Source organism: Anarrhichthys ocellatus, unplaced genomic scaffold (genome assembly GCF_004355925.1).
Source record: "Anarrhichthys ocellatus isolate YVR2014 unplaced genomic scaffold, GSC_Weel_1.0 scaffold157, whole genome shotgun sequence".
NCBI classification, from domain to species: domain Eukaryota; kingdom Metazoa; phylum Chordata; class Actinopteri; order Perciformes; family Anarhichadidae; genus Anarrhichthys; species Anarrhichthys ocellatus.
Window position 1 is genome coordinate 71,978 of NW_022280187.1, and position 22,321 is coordinate 94,298.

General features: G+C 39.2%; 1 protein-coding gene across 1 annotated transcript in view; it reads right to left on the bottom strand.

Moving 5' to 3' along the window:
- ano1b (anoctamin 1, calcium activated chloride channel b) overlaps positions 1–22,321 on the bottom strand; it is a 64,450-nt gene that overhangs the window by 16,771 nt on the left and 25,358 nt on the right. Inside the window, exons 5-16 of the mRNA XM_031877987.1 lie at positions 22,210–22,264; positions 21,581–21,629; positions 20,404–20,459; positions 20,103–20,144; positions 18,436–18,500; positions 16,924–17,058; positions 11,658–11,818; positions 10,206–10,288; positions 9,827–9,838; positions 3,452–3,526; positions 3,214–3,282; positions 2,906–3,107 (exon numbers count right to left, since the gene is read on the bottom strand). Of these exons, the coding sequence (XP_031733847.1) occupies positions 2,906–3,107; positions 3,214–3,282; positions 3,452–3,526; positions 9,827–9,838; positions 10,206–10,288; positions 11,658–11,818; positions 16,924–17,058; positions 18,436–18,500; positions 20,103–20,144; positions 20,404–20,459; positions 21,581–21,629; positions 22,210–22,264 (1,004 nt within the window). The remainder of the gene's footprint in view (positions 1–2,905; positions 3,108–3,213; positions 3,283–3,451; positions 3,527–9,826; positions 9,839–10,205; positions 10,289–11,657; positions 11,819–16,923; positions 17,059–18,435; positions 18,501–20,102; positions 20,145–20,403; positions 20,460–21,580; positions 21,630–22,209; positions 22,265–22,321) is intronic.

The following is a 22,321-nucleotide window of genomic DNA, read 5'->3' on the forward strand; positions in this document are numbered from 1 at the left end:
TATGGAAAACAACAAAGTGTGTTATCATAACTATGCAGACGACACACAAATCTACATAACTATGTCACCAGGGGACTATAATCCCATAAAAGGGCTGGGTAACTGCATTGAACAAATCAACAACTAGATGTGCCAGAATTTTCTTCAATTATACAAAGATAAAACAGAAGTAATTGTTTTTGGTACCAAGGACGAACGATTGAAAATCACCGCTCAGCTTTAATCACTGATGTTAAAACCCACAAACCAAGCCAGAAATCTAGGTGTAGTTATGGATTCAGACCTCAACCTGAACAGCCATATCAAGACAATTAGAAAATCAGCCTACTATCACCTGAAGAATATATCAAGGATTAGAGGACTTATGTCTCAACAGGATTTGGAAAAACTTGTCCATGCAGTTATCTTCAGCAGACTGGACTACTGTAACGGTGTGTTTACAGGTCTCTGTAAAAAGTCTGTCAGAAAGCTGCAGCTGATTCAGAATGCTGCAGCTCGAGTCCTCACTAAGACCAGGAGGGTGGATCACATCACTCCAGTTCTGAGGTCTTTGCACTGGCTTCCTGTCAAACAAAGAATTGACTTTAAAATCCTGCTGTTGGTTTATAAAGCACTGAATGGTTTAGGGCCAAAATACATCTCTGATCTGCTGCTACCTTATGAACCATCCCAACCCCTTAGGTCGTCTGGGACTGGTCTACTTTCTGTTCCCAGAGTCAGAACTAAACATGGAGAAGCTTCAGTTTTTCTGCACCACATATCTGGAACAAAGTCCCAGAAAGCTGCAGGTCTGCTGAGATCCTCAGCTCCTTTAAATCAAGATTGAAGACTTTCCTGTTTGCTGCTGCCTTTAATTGAACCACATTCAATTAATATATTAATCAATTTCCAAATACTGCTGATTGAAAACACGAAATTTAGTGATGTTACGTTACGATGTCTGAAAAGTCCTGGTAAACCGATAAAAAGTGTAAGCATCATTGAAAGACCTCAGAGAGGCCGGGTTAGAGTCCCGAGGCGGGGTTGGAGTCCCACGCTAAATAAGACCTCAGGGAGGCCGGGTTAGAGTCCCGAGACCGGGTTGGAGTCCCGCGTCTAGACAGGGTTAGAGTCCCGCGTCCAATTGTCCGGGTTAGAGTCCTGAGGCGGGGTTGGAGTCCCATGCTAAATAAGACCTCAGGGAGGCCGGGTTAGAGTCCGCAATGTGATAAAACTGTATTGCTAAAACTGATGGTTTTTTTTTTTAATGACTGTTTTTATTGTTTCAATGTATGTTCTTCATTTTTAAATCTCCTTTACTTTTGCCTTATGTTTTGATGCTTTTAATGGTTTTATGTGAAGCACTTTGAATTACCTTGTTGTTGAAATGTGCTATACAAATAAACTTGCCTTGCCTCATATGTAGTCGTGTATGAGAAGAACCAAAATGAACACTAAGCTTGTTTAATAAAAGCTAATTATTTAAAAACATAATTTGTAAAGGAATAATTCTGTCCCAAGCTTTTTGATCCATATGAGCGGTTGATCACTATAAGCGGTTTCCACTGTATGTATACAAAAATCAATTGAAATGGGAATTTTGAGTGTGGAAATAATTCTGGAAACAGGGCTTCTGCCCACTTCCAGAGTCTTTAGAGAAGTGGTGCACTTCCTGTAACAAGCACCTGCTAGTTTACTGATCTCAAGCTAGCATTATTGCTACTGAGCAGGTGGTTTCTGCTTTAACTCCGAAAAGGAATTGATTACAGATCTCATGAGTTTCAGTTATTTCCAAGGTTGAAGCTTATTGCAAACAGATTAAATAAAGATTTGTTAAGGGGATTCCCTACTGGATTACGATTGGATAAAATGCCATTAAACCCCACTGTGTGTAACAAAATACCTGCTATATAACATAGCTTTGAAAGGCCCTGAAATGTGTATTATGTCATTCTAATTCACTGTTCATATAAATTGTTATGAATTACTACTTACATCTTATATATTTAAGATGGCATTTGAGCAATATTGTTGCATGGAATTGTCACCATATATATGAATTATAAAAACACCTGAATACATTTTTCTGTGCTACAGAATCAGTCAGAATGCTTATGAAAGTGAAATTCCCTTTCAAAACAAAGCCTTGCATCTCCAGAACCAAAACTCTACTTGCCTGCGTTGAACAGTGAACATTAAGTGAACGCCTTGACTCTCTCTGACACACTTTCCGGATGCTGTTTTCTTATCGCTGCACAGTCTATAAGTTATTTCTTTATTCACAAAATCACAGACACAATATCAAATCATTACAATCATCATACATTAAGCAAAAGCAGTCTCAATAAGAAGGTCACTGCACAATAAAAAATAAAAAGGGTACAAGAGTGACCCACTCATTTTTGTTATTGTTAAAAAAGTCCCATTGTCCACTATTACAACATATCCTCATACAACAGTTCGTATGATGTTTTAAGAAAGAAAAAGTTACTCCTCATTTTTTGTGCATTTTTCTACAATATTCCAGCAACACCGGCTTGTTGCATCCTTACAGTCTCTTCAAAATAAACCTGTCTATACAGGAAACAACATAGTTATGTTTAGGAAAATATTGTGATTTAAAACAACTAGATGTGCCATTAGTTAAGTATGTAAGTTTTGTGATAAATAAATGAACGTTGACTTCTCGATTAACATGGGGAATGAACAGCGGTCTCCTGGTTAACAGCCCATCTCCCCTCTGTTCCACCCTGTGTTGGTTTTTGCTGTCTTTATACTTCCTGGTTTATGATTACATGGATTACATGCAAATTCATTTTGTGGGGATATCGATGAATTACAGTGCATTTATTTTCATCAGTATAGCTATGAACGCTGGATGAAAACAATCTGACTAATTTCATAGACATGTGACCTAGTTACTTACCTAACACAGTGAGCCATCGTGCCACAGCTCCGTACACCTCATCCAGTATGAGGATGACCACCAGGTTAATGATTGCCGCAGTGGTTTTAACCGTCAGTTGTGCGTTGCTCCTTGTGACCGGATTGGAGCTCATATAAAGGGCGGCTTTGGTGGAGATCCGGTAGAGGATCACGCCAAAGACGATGGCAAACGTAACACCGATCTGACAATGAAAAGGTTTTCAGGATCAACAAACAGAATACGATTGTGAGGGGAAGAGAAACAAACAATCCACCTTGTTTTAATGCAGAGAATTGGCTTCTTCTTACCATTAACAGCATCATGACAATGTTAGTCATGTAGGCTGGAAGGCGGTCTTGACATGTGAGCTTTTCAATCTAAAAATAGATAAATAAAAATCAGAAACAAGGCATGTAAACACACTGACGGAAATGCAGAGGTGAAAAAAGACTGAAAGGCTGTAAAAAGTGCTAAAAAAAATAGGAACGAACTTGTGACACACACAACTTGAATGATATAAATATGTAGAGACTACCATGTAATTACCTTGTGCTGTGATTTCTGATCTTTGCTCAGAGACTTCTGCATGACTCTGAATTCATATTCGGCCCTGGGGTGGTCCTGTGATGGTGGCACAAAACAGAAATGACAGACAAAGACAGTGAAACATAAGTGGTGGATTTGAATGTCTGTGGAAGAAGAGACTAGTCTGTTGTTGGGGTCTGACAAAGACTTGGCACCATGTGCTTTAAACAAAAGAAAAGACTTGGGCCTGTTTGTTCAGCAAAAGGCCTGATCTGGGTGGAAGATAACAGCAAGCGCCAAGGAATGTTTTACATGGCCTTAGATGCATAAGCAATAAAACATCAAAACTGCAATCCCATTGGACAAACAGCCACAGACACCCCAGGACCCCCTGTGGTGCAGCCCTTCTTTGTAGAATAGTACAAATAGTACATCTCACCGTATGATGTTTAGCTTGATGTCTGGGCTTAGTTAGGTCATAGTTTGTTTATTATCTTGTTTGATTTGCTTAAGTTACTGTATTGTTATAACGTGGTGTGTATGCTCAATAATCGCTGAGATTAATGACCGAGATCGTTAATGTTGTGTAGAAATTACTGTGTATTTCATACTGCTGCAATCGTGTTTTGAGATGGATCAGTCACCGTTAGTTATTTTATCGTTTCAAAGATCAGAACCACGGTTGGGCAAGTCCAAGATCGCCAGCCGGGTTTCTGTGATGAGATCTCTTCGTCTACTAACCCACGTGTCACGTTTTAGATTACATCTGCCATTGTCTGAGCAGTTTGCCTCTCTCTCTCTCTCTCTCTCTCTCTCTCTCTCTCTCTCAATAGCAAGCTCATAAATGTATAGTATTTCTTGTTAGTTTAGATATTAGTTGACTTGATCATTATTATTGGAACTATTATTATTATAACTCTGTTATACTTTAAAGAGCAGCTGTCTGTGATCACTTTGTGCATGTGTATTGTAATAATAGCTGGATATGTGGCCTGTGCTTGTACTCAAAACCTTCACGTTCTGTTTAATTATGTTAAGTTTTTAGTGCAATTATGTTAAGTTTTTACAGTTATTCTGATTTGTCAATTTTGCTTGATTTTGTTACCCATCCTAATTATTGTACATACTTTGGGTGAATAAAATCCCTATTTTCTCCACTTTACCTGCTCTCCCAGCTTTATGCGTACCCTGGTCCCCTACAGGTGCCTTTGGACAAAGAGCACATCTTCCTTCACATTTGGTGGGCCTGAGTTTGACCTGCTTCAATCCCTCCACATGGTCCTTGACGAACATATAAACATCATGTCTTACCCCAACCTGGACCTGCCATTTATTTTCAGCACATCTACCAACCATGCTGTAAGTCAGTGGTCGCTCTCCAAAATAAAATAAAAATAAATTCAGAAACGCATTGGGCCTCATTCTCGAACATTTTCTGAAGTGTCTTCTGAAATGTTTTCTTACGGACTTCGGAAGACCAACGTCAGAAAAGATCTCCGCCTGAAAATGGGTTCATACACAGCCGAAGTGTTCTCAGCTGTGCTCCCCCGAATGAGGATTCTTAAATCGCGTGCACCTGGATTTGCATACAGAAACGCCCCGCCAGCTCCTTATAAGGGCATGCAACTGAAGAGATGTGTGCACAATCGACAGACTCCACAGGCAACGCGAAAGCAACTTCAGACTGATTAAAATCATGTCAAAGCAGAAAGTCCTGTCCGGATCTAGTCCTATAGTGTTTTTCTCTGTAGATTGTAATCCTAGTTTGACTTGATTATAGTAAATGCATTGGGTGCCTTCCATTTCAGCCCATCATACAATATTTATCATTCGATAATTAAGATGTACTTGAAATGTGTTTTTATTTTTGTTATTCATGTTTTTTTCTCCATTGAATGGTATATTTGACACTGAACTAGTTCATCTTTATCTCAGTGATAGTGTCCAAATGAGCATAAAATATCACTGGTATGTAAAAACTACACGGACAACAAAATAGATGTAAATGTTGATCAAAAGCTTATTCCCTTCTGCTCATAATAAAACAAGTAAACAACTCAAAAGTTGACACTGTCTGGTCCATTCTCCATCCATTGTTTTGCGGTCCCTTTAAGAATTAGGATTTGGGAGTGACGCGGATATGAAAGCTAGTTTATCCGTCTTTCCTTCACAAGCAGGAAATTTATTTCTCTCTCTTTATTTGAGAAAAGTTCATATTTGTGTTGTCAAATTTCACTGTGACCCTTAAATTCTGTCTCTTGTGTTATCATATACTGAATGCAAGCAAAACTACAGGGCAAAATCACACTCTTTCTGATTGAACCAATCTATGAACTGTCTGAAACAATGGATTTTCGCGGCCCCAAAAAAAATTGCCGTCAAACATGACACCCGCACAAACATGTCACGCTCCCCGTGGGGCTAAGCCCCCCCTTTCTTTGAATCCTAGAAACGCCCTTGGTCTGGACAGTCTTTTTCTCTCAACGCCTCAATAGGTAGATCTTGCCTGTCACCAAGGCAGAGGTCGGGGATCTTGGGCTTAAAAAGGTTGGTGACCACTGCTGTAAGTCATGAAGAGCCTGAAACAAACACCAACCGATCGAATCTCCCTGTAAGGAGAATCTTGCCTGACAGGGGAAGGCTTCAGCTTGAAGGTGGACTGTTGTTCAGAAAGACAAGGCAGCTACGACAACTGATATTACTTGCAAAATACAGATCCAGTACCCTGAAATACTCATGGACCATTTTACTCGGTCCCAAGCCTATACTCGGTTCCAAGCCTATACCTAGCAAGGGTGTAGGTTTTTAGTTTAACATTTTAGGGGACACTCACAGGACACTTGAGCATCAAAACACTTAAATTCCTGCTTTCTGGTAAATTTTTAGGCACCAATTTATCAATTTATTATCAATAATAGATATAATTAATTGATGGTGTAAATGTCTTAATTTATGTAAAGGAAGACACAAAATTCAGACGCCATGTGACGATTTAGACAGTGGCGGGCCGTGCTTTTTATACATTGGCCTTCACTGCTGTCCTGCAGCTGAAACATAGCTACGGTTATTATTTGTTTCGTGTCAAAATTAAGCCAACACCTGTAGATAGAGTGCGTCTCCTCTCTGCTCTGACTGCAGCTGGGACTGCTGCGCGAGGCGCCTGTGTGTGCTTTGGGGCGGCGGAGGGGCTCACGGCAGCTCCCGCTGCTCGTTCATAACAGTGCAGAATGTACGTGCTTTAATGAGTCAAAACACCACAAAAGTCTCCAACAACACCAGAAAAAGTCACTAGATTTGTCACTAGTAGCTTTTGACAAAAAAAAGTCGGCATGAGGGTTTGGAAAGTCGCCAGATTTAGCGAGAGTGTCGCCAAGTTGCTAACACTGGCACCAGCTAAATATGTCCCCAGAGCAACATTGGACGAAACAATGGTTCCTATCACATATAAAACCAAACAAAAATCCATCTCCATAAAATCAAGTTGTACAAATAATAATATATAAACAAGCATATTAAAGCTACTGCAGATGTAAAAACAAACGCATTTAACTTACCAGAGCTGCTATTCACTATTTAAAGACAAAGTCCATCCTGCTTTCTTTGTTAATAAAGAGTTTAATCCCACGGTTGTTCAGTACATCCGTGCGTTTTAGTTCCAGTAAGAAGTCCTTCTCGATTCATGGACGCCAGTGAAGATAGTCAAGCCTCCTCAGTTGTATTTCTTGAATAGGTTTTAATGCGTTTGAGGGCTGAAAATGTCCGCTCGACAGAGGCAGCAGATATTGGGATCGTCACCGCCCAACATGTCACACTAGCCCACTGACCAATCACGTACTTGTAGGCCAGCTAGCAGGCTCTGGCACGTCAAAGAATACGCCCAACATGTCAAACTAAAGATCTGATTGGTTAAAGACTATGACAATTAACAATATCGTCCCAATTTACTTAAACTGCAAAGGGATTCACTTGTGAGTCTGCAGGCCTCGGGCCTCTCTTCTTACCTAGAGACACAGAGGTGAAATCTGATTGGATAAAAGCTATACTTAAAACAAGCTGCACTGGAAGCAGAGCAACTGAGGAAGACAGTACCTGTGCAATAAGAAAATAAGATAATGGGAAAAATATTTTTATAAATTATAATACATGTAGTGTATATAAGAAAAATTATTAAATTATAAAATAGCTATAACTTTGTGATTCTGTTTCAGCCAGCAGAGAAGGCTTTGAAAGCACTGACGGCCTACCACTGGATTTAGAATATAATGGAATATAATGCAGTAAAGCTCTCAGGCATAATTATTCTCCTGTAGATCAACTTTTCTCATTTAAAGTTATCTCTGCTGAGTCAGCACACTTGTAGGCATGATTTAGGCTTCCCTTTTGTTTGGGAAAGTAACCTCTTTAAATGTGCATGTGGCCCCTATTCACAACATCAGGTTCTTTAGCGAATTTTTGAAATGTTACAAAAACAGAAATTCAAATAAGGTGCGTTTCCATCAACTGGTTTGGAGGGAACAAACTCGGCTACAGGGGAGTTTGGTCAGAAGTTGGCGCTATAGGCTTTGCATGGCTGTAATCCGGTAGGTCTCGAATCTGAAACAAAACAAGTCACCATGGCCATCTAACCACCTCTAACCCATCTATGAGAGAAAAAGGAAGAGAGGTCTCAAGGTTTGTTTGGACATCGATCAGCTACTATTGGCCGCTGTATACGATCAAAGACAAGCATTTGCGTGTTATGGCACTATCCAAGAAGGCGGTGACAGCAGCTGTTTACAGGTGGCAGCTGTTTTCTCTGACACGCTGTTTAATGAGCATAACAGTAGAGTCCATACTCACCCCCCGAACCACTGGTGTGTTTAAACATAACATAGATTTTAAATGAAACATTGTGTCAGGAAATGAAATGAACACTCGCAGTTAGAATAAAAGCGAGCAGGAGAAAGAAATGGTTGAGTTGAAAGGTCAGGAAATAATCGCAGCACTTCAAGAGAGGAAAAGTGATCATATTGTAAAGGTTGATAGCAGCATTTTATGGAGACTGGGAGTGGGACTTTTCTGTAATTAACTATGTACATATATTATGTTATTTTCCTGAAAAAAATGCGTTATACTGGTGAATTAATGTAATTATCAGATATATTTCTGACATTAATCAGTAAAAATAATTTCCTCTGACTTTTTGATTCCACCCTTTGTTAATTTTTGAGGCTGTAGTTTGTGTGTTGAATTTAACAGAAATATATGGTAATGTGATCCTATTTGCCTTATTTTGTCTTAAATAAGCATCCATCTCAGGCTCCATTCAATGTGACAAACAGAAAGAAGCAACAGGTAGAAAAACAATATTGATGTCAAGCAAACATGAAGACCTTGTTTCTGTAGTATGATCTCTCACAACGAGAGCGAGATATAGTGTTTCAAAAGATTAGCCATTTACTTCAGATTTTACGTTCTTAATAATTGAGGGAATTTGTTCTTGTGAATTGGCTGCTGTCATGTGTGTCACACACACACACACACATTCCTACCAAACACTCTTGTGTGCGTGAGATGTATTGTATGCATAGTTAGGTGGTAGCAACGTAACACTTTAAAGAGGCATATTGTTGTTGACTAGTTTATCATAGTTTTTCCATATTAAAACTTGCCTTTATATGATTATATAATGCCTCATCAAGAGATAGATATACAATGCATTAGCACAAAAATAAAAAAATGAAAAGCTCTGGTACGTATAAAATTGATTGATGACCTATCATTTTATTCTTCTTTATATTTTATATAATCATTAATTTAAATAAATGATTAAAGGCATGTCTATGTCCATGTATGGCTCAATGTGGGATTAAAAATCTGTTCGATACATGCGTGCACAATGTTATAATGAGATAGCTTCATAAAACAGAACAATGCGTAAGCACGGTTTCATAATTCTGAAAAGAATCATGCGTATGCATATTTCTGTGTGCATAAATAGAGTTTAATGTTGAATCAGCGCTGAGAGGTATGCATGTGCTCCCCTGACGTCTAGGTTCCACAGATTCTGAATCTTTTGACAAGTGATTGCGATCACTTCTCCTTGTTGCAGTTTGTCTAGATTTGGCGTTCGGCGTTATTTTAGAATGCTACATGTTAAGTGTAAATAATTTAGACTTTTTTTGTCACTGAAGCAATTCTGATAATGTTTGGCCTCATTCTAATACCTATACTAATGGACAAAACCTCAGTTACGTTGTGCACCATGTAAATAGAACAAAGACTCCATTTGCAAATTGAATTCATAGTAACACACATACTGTATGTCTTGTGTTATGATCTGAGTTTGGAAGCTGCAGCAGAAAGACTAAAAGAGTAAAGAGAGGACTTTATCAAGTGAAATGAATTTATCCAAACCTTGAGAGCTTCCTGTGAAAAATAAACCCAGAGAGAGAGAAAGACAGAGACAGAGAGCGAGAGACAGACGGAGAAAGGTGGACAGGGAGATGGGGGGGGTGTTAGTAAAAACTACAGCATCAGATTATTACATTCATTTCACTTCATGTATCCATATGATTTGAAAATACTTCTTTGGTAGCTTAAAACATTTTCTCGACTACATCACTTTTGGTTGGTTCCCATTTGTTTTAAACAGAGAATGTGTTGATTTGGCAGCATCTAGTGGTGAGGTTGTAGATTGCACTCAACTGACACTTCTCCTGTGTGCCAAAGTGTAGGAAATCTACGGTGGTCGAAATGAAAACGTGAATGGTTATGTTATTTGGTCACCACTCACCTCCTCATCTTCAAACCCAGTCAGGTCCCATTCATAGTTCAGTCTCATCTGCCTCCTCTTCCAGTGCTCCATGAACATGGCAGCTTTGAACCAGACAGAATATAATTAGACCAATACAGAGGCACTTTTTATTACCCTTCAACTTTAAATCTTTTGCATTTGGCTGACCAGGTGCATTGGCTAAGGGAGGACGGTGGTGGTAATAGGTAAATGGTTAGTCAATATCTCAAACTATCTGATGACGATAAGACTCTGGAGGCAACGGACAATATTTTGGGGGTTCCAGTGTAGACAGCGGACATCAGGGCCAAGACTTCCTCTTCGGTCTACTGCTCATTGTTTACAATATTAGTGGAGTTTCATGGGTATCCACTTTATACTCAGTTAACATTTTATTTGTTAGCTAATATAAAGCTAAATAGCTGTCAGACGATAGCCTGTTGGTTCCCAAATTGCGTTTGCTCTCACACGGACTGTTTACCTGCATGAGGCCAAAGCCCGCTCGAATGTGATTGCTCAATACAACTCTGACTACAAACGGAAACCAGAACACTTCTGATACCAAAATCTAGTCCCGCAGCCTCCAGATTCTGCATTCAGATCCGGATTAATAGTTATGTACTATAGGTGAAGACTGGTGGTAAATGCCTTCTATCAGCGTCTCTGATATATTTCTTATTTTATTATTTGGATAGTTAAATACTGGGTTGATAAGTTGCGCTGAGGAGCATGAGGAGCAAATTATTAATGTGAAGTAGAGCTAAGTGTTTTTGATTAAATATTACACTTAAGCTCATATTTGGTTGCTTTTCCTGATGGAAGTGTTCCTTACACATGACGTGTTCGAGGGCCGCTGGAAAGTTGAAAATCCTACGATAATGTCTGTTTTTACAGCTTCTGGCTTTGATAAACGATGTATTTTTTAAAAGTCCTCGTCCTCAAACATGGATGTTCATTTAACCAGGGTCTATGAATATTAGTTAAATATTATATTTAACTAATATTTTGTCCTTTTTTACCCTCTCCAAAACCAAAAACACAGGAGCAATATGAGGAATAGATTAAACTGTGTGTTTGTTTGTTTAATGTAAGCCACCCAGCTAACTACCTTAACTTACTACAGTAGTAACCTAGTGATACTTCCAAGGCCAAGAGTTAGCGTATCATTAGCTATCTATATTTTGTCACATTTAAATAATTTAAATAAGTTCCCAGTTCAGGACTGGATTGTTCACTGTTGGGGGGGGAAACATTTCAGCTGGCAAAATCAAAGAGCTGACTATGAGAGGCCCGATTTTGTGTACCTTTGCCTCAAATGTAGTAACAGTAAATAAGGGCAACGTGGTTTAATGATACGTCGATTAAATTTCACCACAAATGACAGGACATACAGTGGACAGTGATTGTATGTACTGTATGTATTTTCAAGAGAGCTGATGTTCGTTCCCTCACCCCACAGAGCCATGAATATGGAGAAGAAAACGGTGGCGGGGTTGTCAAACAGGTGACTGGCCCGGGCGGTTGCACAGGCCGTGCTAAGCTTCCAGTAGCTGCACACTCGGTCACACAGAGGACACATGGTGATGTTGTTCCTCGGGTGGCAGATCTCCATGCTGGAAAACAAGACACACACACACACACATCAAGCCACGTGTACACAAACACACAGTCACACAGTCCATATCACACATCAACATACAGATTCATATTTCATAAATACAGATGTGTACACTAAAATTATCTTAAAGTGATCATTTTAATATTCATCATTTAACTGTTCCTCTGCTGCAACAACAAACAGCGCAGATATTAAGAAAGAAGAAGAATTTTTGTAGTTTGTTTCCTGTTTTATTTTGAATTTCCCTGCCTCTTGTGTCTCGTGTTCACTTCACTTCCTGCCTTTGTATGTTTTCCCGCCTTTGTGATTGTCTGCCCCGCCCGATTGAATCCTCCTGTGTCTAATCATTTGCATCTCCCCAGTGTATCTAAACCCTGTGTGTCCCCTGTCTCAGTGTTGGTTTGTCTGTGCTGTTCTGCATATGTTCCCTGCTATCCCTTGTGCTTTCTTCCTAAATTACCGTACCCTGTTTTTGTGTTTTACCCGTTATAGTTTTCCTTCTTTTTTTTTTTTTGGTTACACATTTTTGGTCTCTCCTACTCTGCAAGTTTTGTTTTTGACATTTTTTTGTTTAATAAAAATCACTCTGAATCATTCATCTGGGCCCCGTTCCTCGTACGTGGTTCAACTAAGTTAATCAAATGTCCTATTAGCCAGCTGAAATTAACCCGATGATTGAAATCAGGCTATGTCGGTTTCTCCAAGGCTGATCCGCTCTCAAACAGTCTCGTTAATTCGAACCAGACGATCAGGATCAGGATAATTGCGCGTGCCCGTTCTACTTCAAAAGGGGGAAGCATCGATCACCGAAACCACGATTTTCTAACAGTACAATGGCAAATAAACTCAAAGAAAGAGCCTCTTTTTTCTCCGCTGACGAGCAGGAGATGATCATGAGGAATTCAAGACCATAATCACGGCAAAATCTAACACTGCCACCGCTGCAAGGGCTAGACAAGAAGCATGGCAAAATATCGCAGACAAGTTAAATGCGTAAGTGTTGGGAAATGTATAGGCTAATTTTAAGTGCCTCATCACCCCAATCAATCAGATTATATTTCTTTAAATGTGCCTGCTGGCAGTAGGCTTAATGGAATACATCATCGAATAAGATATAGCGAAAATAATTATCTCAACTCTTTCAGAATAAGTAGATAAAAACAAGCCCAAAGAGTATCTAATTGATACGAATTAATATGAGGATATATGTACTGTATGGCCTTATGTATCATGTAGCCTACTATATATATGTGTATATACATGTATGTGTAGATTACCATATAGAACTAGGAGTTTGAATATGTGTGTGAATCTGTGTGTGGGCGGATCAGTATGTATGTATCATTCATAATCAGAAATTCAATCAATTGAAGAAGTGAAAAGAAAGTGTGTGATTCTCTCTATTCTTATCATCTTAATCATTTTCTTCAATAATAATATGCTGGTGTACTAATAACACTGTCATATAATTATGAGTGCTTTAATCATCACGAGGACATGGGAGCAAGTAAACACTAAGCACAAACACATTATTCAGAATGGTGAGTCAATACAATATGTGCCATGGTAATATAATGAATACATCCATACGTTTATTAAGCGCAAAATACACTTTACGAACAGCACGGCATGCAGCGGCTTTCCCGATGTTCTCCGCATCGCCGACACTGTACAAAAATGTACCACTCGCAAAACAGCGCAAGGCTGCATACAGTCTGTGAGACAGTCAATGCTCGGCTGCGGCGTGTGGTGTTCAATGTATGGCTCCAGAAGGTCTTGTAAATAAATGATTCCTTGTCGGCAGAATCGATAGCGCTCGTATAGGAAGTCATCATGATGTGATAACGGATCTTGGCGATGTGGAAGAACTCTCTCCCTATAAAATGCTAATCTAACTAATATCGCTCCTTGATCAATGGGATCTCTGAGGAAGGGAGCTGTACATTAATGCAATAGAGGCTTCTTAGTTTGCTCAGCTGGTTTTAATGGATCACCGTGTGTCTCACTTTACATGCATTTCCGGAACTCCCGTATAACTCCCAGTATACAGTATGCGCAAGCGCATTAGACTACCGTATATGACAGGAGCTGCCATTTTTTCCGGGGGTGTGGCAAGCTTATCCAGCTACCTTCAGTTAGCCTGCGCTGGATTAGGTTCAAGCTTATAGATGTGTTGCCATGGTGATTTTGCCAAACTTGCTTCGTGGAACTGAAAATCCTGATCTATGTAATCTTATCCTGAAAATTATCCGGCTAACTCAGTTAGCCACGTACGAGGAACGGGGCCCTGTTCTCCTGTGTCTCTGCGTTTGGGTCCATCTCCTGTTGACCCTTTTGCCCCCTGGCATGACAACCAGGGTATTTAGATAACTCAACGGTAGGATTTTCAATACTGTCATAAATACAGACGCTCTGCTTTGTATGATGCCGTATTGATGTGATGTAATGTAGCGCACAACAGGCGCCGCCAGAGTTCAGTCGGATACTGATGGAACAGGCAGCTGAGCTGAGAAAGATGCCGACTGTGAGTGTTGGGGATAAAGTTAAAGGACCACTAGGGAAAAGCAAAATGCCTCTGCCTCCGTTTAGGGGTATTGTTCTTCTTCCAACTACAGAAGTAGAAGCTTACAGCCACATGATTCTATTCAACTGCCAGTCTGCCACCACCACCTGCATGTCATCTCCATTCGGCCCACTTATGTCGGTAAATGCTGTATGGGCAACGTTACAGAGTCTGAGGTAGAGAGAGAGGTAGAGAGGTAGAGGTAGAGAGAGAGGTAGAGGGAGAGGTAGAGAGATGTTTTTAACGTTTTAGCTGTGAATGTATTGGCGCAATGCTAGAGTCAGTGAATAAATGCTACAACACCTCTAGACCCAAGTCAAGTTGACGTGTATCACTGTCAGTACAACTGTATTTTCTTCTGTGACTTGGATGTATTATAATAGCCTAGTGTCGGCTAAGTGTCAGTGTTTTTGTTACGGTACTCTGCACAGTTCTGACACTTGCCCGACCGCTCTCATCCCCCGGCTCTGAAGCTCTGTGTCCGCCGTTGTCGGCAGCACTGAGGTCACCAAGGAATTAAATAGTAAAAACTTATTGCCACACAATCACATGTTAAAAATGTATATTTAAAGTATGTAAAAAGGATTAAGTTGGTGTCTTCCAGATCTGAAAAGATTGAAAGATTAATATCTGCTATTATCCCTTATTAAGTTAGTTATAATGGAGATGTCCATCAGGCAGTCTCAATGACCACAGACAGACAGGCGGTCTGGTTTATCTCGGTGTGGTTTGGTGTCTGAGTGAGACGCTGACATTAACACTTGTACTGAGCCTGTATGGTCTGCGTTGAGTGTAAAAGTGTGCCGTTAGCGTGTGTCATAATGTCCTGAGGATAATGACAAGCAGGTTGAGGAAGGGGAAGAGGCCCTACTTTCCCTACTCGTTCATCAAACCTTTGATTTTGTCTCCCTCTCTCTGCATTTGTTCTTCTTTTCTGTATCCACTTTGATTTTCTTTAAAAGAGGGACAATTTTAACCTTTTATGTGGCTGTCCAATCAGTGTTGATGGTAAATGTTTGCCGTTGAAGCAATAAATTCCTGTGTACTGTATTGACCAAGAAAGCTGTACCAGGATGCTTTGCAAGCAAGCTTCTGAAGCCCCGAGGGCCCCCCCACCTGTGTCCTCTTGCACAGCTAATGCACCCGCAGTCTCTCTTGGCAGCATTTCTTCTGCCTCATACTCGAGCTCAAAAAACATGGCTGTATATTTGATTCAGACAAAACACTGTGAAATGTATTTTCATTCATAGCTTCCTCTGCACTCGTTTTATAGGATGCCATTTTCAGAGTTTGAAACGTAGCTAGTTGGTTATACAAGCAAAGAGAACAAGGAAGTTTATGTTTTGAGTGACACTAGAGCACGGCGCCCCCTGGCTACGCAGAAGCGGAGACTCGAAATCCAAGCTGAAACAGCAGCATGTTTGCATCAAATTACGTCACTGTCACGTCAAATGATGGAGTAAGAACAGATTTTTCAGCTGCAAACTCAGCTCTCTGGGTAAGTACAGCACACGTGGAGGAAGTTTTGCTTCAATTGACTACATTTACCATCAACACTGATAAAACATCCACGAGGTGGTACATTTTCCCTTTAAATCTGAAGGCCTTTATACACCAGGGATGAAAAGGCAAAACGAAATGAATATACTGCACATTCACGTTCCATACATTCCACTGAAATGTAAAGGTTTGCACCGACACAGTCATCAATGCACTGTAACTGTAACAGATATAAATTATTTAATGCTATCGCTTATCCTGTATGGTCAGGTTTTATACTATAACTTTCACAATAAATAGGCTACATTCAATTTCATATTATGCCCAAAGCACAGTGCAAGCTAATGCAATTGGAAATTAATGGTTCTCTATACGTTACCTGGACAGCAAAGTATGTTTACCCCCTCTGCAAGTCATTATTTTATTGGTTGGCTTGTTTTTATCGGTGTCCGAAAATTCACAGAAGTCAAAACAGCTGTGAAAAAAACCCCTGCACTGCTAAATACAAAGCTTCCTGATTCGGAGCGGATAGGTTCATATAAATAAATGGGTTTGAATTCATAAACTGACATGCGCACAAATTTGCATTTGATCTAAAAAGTCCTTTTCACTGTATTTTACACAGTGCATATTATCAAGCCATTGCTGAGTCCTAATATTTTAACAAAAAAAATGGTCTAACCTTTTGGGAATCATACTTAAATCGATTTCTTTACAAAAGAAGATCAATATGTTGCAGATGTGAACCAGTTTTGCTCTCCGTACAGGCATGATGGTACCAAACCAAACAACCTCAGTTTGACAACAAGACACTGTGGTGCTGCACACAGTTAATGCGACAGACATAAGATTGAAATCCATCTTCTCATCCCACTCAGACTGAGAGCTTTGAGTACTTCCCACAATGTCAAACTGTTCCAACTGTTATATTAGGGGTCATGAGATTGATGCCCAAAAGCAAAATATTCCAAAATAGCTTCAGGGAGACGAATAGCAGCAGAGAATGAGTGGTTATAGAATTGAGTGTGTGTGTTTACCTTGGTATGTTGTCATCGACTGTTGCACATCCATACAGAAACACAATGACCCCCACTAGAGAGGCAGGAATCAGCATCTGGGTGTACAAACCCAACCAGGCAAAGTACAGACCGATCTTTTCACCAAAATACTTCCTAAACACAAAAGATTCAAATCATTTAGATTATTCAGACAAAGCTACAATAATGGTATCAGGACATGGAAACCTGAACTGTACTGATGTGCTTGAAGAGTAAGCAGCGATTCAGATCGTAAACAATCCAGCGTTAAAACATCACAGCTCGTTGGTGATGAAACAATGAAATCTGATCGAGGAAGTCTAACCTGAGTCACAAATGATGCTTTTAAAGGCTTATCAGATGCCAAAACAACTTGAAGGGTATCTGATTTAATGCCTTTTAAGACCTTTTTAGACCTCAACAAAGAAAATGTATTACCTTTTCTGCAGAAGAAAAAAAAAATGCACATTATGATATTGATACAGAATGATATCCAATATTGACATGCAAATTACCTCCACAAACAAACAAAAATATTTCAATACAATGAATTGTATTCCACCATAACACATTACATGAAACAAAAAACCTTAACACGTAGACAGCTAAATCTTTTTTGGTAGCATTTAAATACAGTTAGCTTGAACAACAGAAATTTGTAAAAATGTAATCAAGTAATATGGAAAACAGCATTATTGCCCAGCCTTAACACACAAATACTGACAGAGCTGTCAAAGACCAAATGAGCTTGAGACTGAGTGAAGACCAAGGTTGAAAAAAAACAGTCATCGGTCAGGACAAAAATCAAAACTAAACTCAAATCAACGGATGGGACTGTACTTTTAAATCCTGTTTCAGAGTTAGATATGATATGACCTAAACATCACTAAAACAATGCAGTGGTTTTAATTAAACATTCAGGATTAGGAAATCCTCAGGGCTGTAGTCTGTTCTAGTGTAGTGAGCGATAAATAAATTGTTAATTAACTTAGCAAGTAGCCAGGTGATCATGTACACGCTGCTGCCAACAGGCTCATCACACTAACTCAATTTTATTTAATTCTCATCGTAATGAAAGCAACAAATCGCATCATAATGAACGTAAACACATCATAATGGACCTAAATGCATCATAATGATGCAAACGCATCATAATATGAGCAAATATATCCTAATAAACATAAATGCATCAAAATGAATATAAACTAATCAAAATCAAAGCAAATGCATCATAATGACAGTAAATGCATCTTAATGAACGTAAACGCATCATATTAAGCTGGTCGCAAACATACACGTGGTTAAAAGCTCTTAATTGTTTGTATTGTTGCAAAAGCAGAACATAGATAAAACTTGCTTACCCCTGACTAATTTAGCTGTGACATCACCAAAAATCTGTCAATGCTATTGATTTACTAATGCCAAATTCACACTACATAATTTTTAGCTCTGATTTTTACCATACAAGGAAGATTGAAAGTAAATAATATACCTAAATAAATGTGTCCTTACCGCACAAGTCCGATGGGCTGGTACTTGTAAAAGACACTGTAGTTCGCCCACTCTTCATACAAAAGCTGAGGAAGACAATCAAACATATTTTGTTGTATTATTTGTACAGTTTTATCATGCCTTAAGACTTTCTACTGCCATATTTGTCTTTGGGCAGACTTCCTTTTCCTGTTAGTTGGGTTAGCCCCTGGGTAAATGGTTCATGTGACAAACACAAATGTCTCCCAGTCATTTAGATCCATCATTTGACATCATTTAAGTCTATACATTTGTTCTAAGTTTAATCTGTACTGTTGGTTGATTTAATGTAATTATAAATATGCTGTAGATAGTTCATTGGTTTAGGGACTATGTTCATTAGTGGATTTATATACATTTGGTACTTGAGTATTCTCAGAAGCAGGACAAGCTTTGGATAAACACAATACTTTTAGCTAGAAGCTAAAGCTACAGATCACAGTGTAAAAGTGAACCAACACCTGGTGATCGAAACAGAACATGATGAAATAAAGGAACAACACTGTTCCTGTAAAGCAGAGTAGGTCTTTATTCACTGTTACAACGTGAAACATTTAACGTTTAACCATGACTATCTCCAAATCCACTAAACCAGCCTGAACATGAAGAACATCTGAAACCATTACATGAGAGTCTATGGAGCAGAGCCGGATAGTTGGCGAACACTGGATGCTCCACTATGATTGGCCAGTCTGCGTTTGAGGGGCGGGACCTAGCAAAGGGCCAATTAGCATGTTCAAGCAGACCAGAGTTGTGACAGATTATTTTGTGGTTCTAGTGTGTGTGTCAGTTTGTACAGTGGTGGAAAGTAACTAAGTACATTTACTGAAGTACTATACTTAAGTACAATTTTTAAATACTTGTACTTTGCTTGAGATTTACTATTTTACTGTGGGCTACTACGCTACATCCATTTTTCAGCTTTAGTTACTAGTTGCTTTTAAGGTGAAGATTTTACACAATGGATAATATAGCATGCTTTTAAAACCAGTGGTTTCCAACCTTTTTGACTTCTGATGTCTTACAAAAAGCAGAACAGTTCAAATGTCTGAGTTTTCAATTGCTCCACCAAAAAGTGATTTCTGAACTTCTTCATGTGGTTTCACTTCTAATAAATATTCAAATAACCCAACATCTCACTTAAAAATCTAAGATTAGAGGAAAACGTCCAAAAACAAAGCAGATTTGTCTATCAGAAGTAATATTTTTCATGCAGGACTTGTACTTATAATTGAGTATTTTTACATTGCTGTTTAGGTACTTTTACTTAAAGCTCTAGTGCTTAGGATTTGGCGCCATCTAGCGACGAGGTTGCAGATTGCAACCAACTGAAACTTCTCCCTTGTGCCAAATATGTTGGAGAACTACAGTAGCCAACGAGAAAGCACAAAAACGCAAACTGCCCTATTTAAAGCCAGTGTTTATTTTGTCAATTCTGGGCCACTATAGAATTATGGCGGCTGGCTCTGTGAAGAGGACCCGCTCCATATGTGACTGATTCTAAGGGAAAAAACACATCAACTCCTTTTTATCAGGTGATTATAGACAAATGAAAACATACTTAGTAATATGATATTCCATTTCTGTCAATATATATCCCTCAATACTACACACTCATTTCAATAAAGAATCTGATATAATTTTCTCACCTTTCTGTCATTGGGGACTGCGCTCTCCTCATTAATATCTCCCTGAAAAACGAAAGAGAAACACGACAGCTAGTTACCACGCACGCTGACTGTAAACAGAGTTTAATCATCTGAGATGGACTAGTTTGAAGAGGAGGAGAAACTACAGTGGTTTTCTAGTGCTGGCATTGTTTCACCTCATCTTCTAGTGATTACAATTATGTAACTGATAACAACGGCTTCAAAATACAAACATATAAACGTGATTTACTAGTACCACTGATAATATTAAACTATTAGCACGAGGATTAGTAGTACTCACATCATGAAGAGGATAAGCAGCTGTATAGACACCATTACCCAGGAGAGTGGTGATCCCTGCCGAGAAAAAACAAACACAGGAGTTAATGTGGGTTCTACATATTTATACCCAAGCTCAGTAAATGTTACCACAGCTGGGTCATTGAGGCTTGCACAACTCTGAATTATATTACTTATAAGCAATGTTGGACAACCTACCAGAAAAGTGTGGTAAGCTAAGCTACCATTTATTCTACATTGAATGAAGCTTCACCACACTGAAGATACCCCCAGACAAATTTAGAAAGCTAAGCTACAGCAACATGGAACAACTAGTAACCACATCAAATATATATATATATATTTTTGAACCAACTTTAATCAAGTAAATGCTATTAGAGCTCGACATTAAGACTTGCTCGCTTTCCGGGGCAAGTAAACTCAGGGAAGTGGAATTCTTCATGCAGTTGTTGATCAGGCAAGTAAAAAAATAGGTGTTATCTTTATTAGGGGCCAATATTCAGGAAAAATATGGCATCGGTAGATTGTCATTAATGCTTTTTAATCGACGATCCCTGTTAATGCTACATTGAGAATAACAAATCCGTTGAAATCCGCAGGAGGAAATATTGCCACAGTAGCGGGTTGGCAACACAGTCTTGCTTGGCTACACAACAAAGCTAACAGCATAGCAACATTTGTAACACCTAACTTAATCAGAAACGTAGGCCTATTAAATTGTACTTCATTTGCATGCATGCAGTATATGCAGTAATCACAGTGACCAGCTCTTCTGCTGACAGCCCAGTGTCCCTCCCAAGCACAGTCCTGCTTATAACAGAGCCAACAGCTCACATCAACGGAGATTTAATTTTAGTCAATTATGGTGCGTTCAAGCGAGTATTGGGCGAAGATAAATTACAACGCTATCATGATGTGTTCAAATGTAAAATTATAGATTTCAGATTTTTATGAGAAACTTGAATGAATTCAGTTGTAAAAAGGAGATGTTTTCACAGTAACACAGGCTGGCTACTGGAGTGACATGGTTGGTATACAAAAGGCAGGGCAAAGATGGGTGGTGTGGGACCGATTGTGGTTAGCCAGTCTGGGTCAAAATGCCAGGGATGATTTTTTGTCCGATTCCAGTCCTGCTCTATAGAAGGAGGCCTGTGAGAGAGACCAAGATCCAGACTCACCCATGCTGTACTTGGCCTTGCATTTTGTTCTTTTTAATATTTCAAACACCTGAAAGGAAATGATAAACAGAAGAACTGAACTTTATTCACCATGCTGCTGAAGAAAATCTGCACGTTAAAGCGTCAAAAAAACATTGACTTTGAGACGAGGGAACTGGAAGTACAAAAATACCGACTCATATCCGTGTTTTAGGTATCATTCATGCACCACTCTTTTGACTCCTGGTTTTACACAGGACACAAACAGTGATCCCCAGGGTGAACGTCCTGTGTTGACCTACCCATCCAACCCCCGCCATCTCCCTACAAAGATTTGTGTGCACTATGATTAGAAAGATATTTGTGATATGTCAAAAACAAACGCAATCTGAAACGTAATTGACAATGTAGTTTCCTTGTATGAGAACGTCATTTTTAGGAGACCAGGTTGGGTTGAAAAGAACATGTTGTTTTACGAAACCTCTTGGTCGTTGCTAGCATTTCTCTGGTCTTTCTAACAAACAACTGGAAAGTTTCACTTAATGATATACAATCTGTCAGAAAAATGTGTTGGCTAAAAACCACAGTCATGTATAAAAGGATATTTTGATGTTGATAGACACATCACAGACAAACTTCCGTGGACTTACTATTGAACTCCTCGTTTTGCTGTCGAAGAAGAAATCTTTGTCTGAGAGGTCAAACCTGTTTGTTAAAAACACACACAAAAGCACACACACTTGTTACTGTATGCTAAAGTTT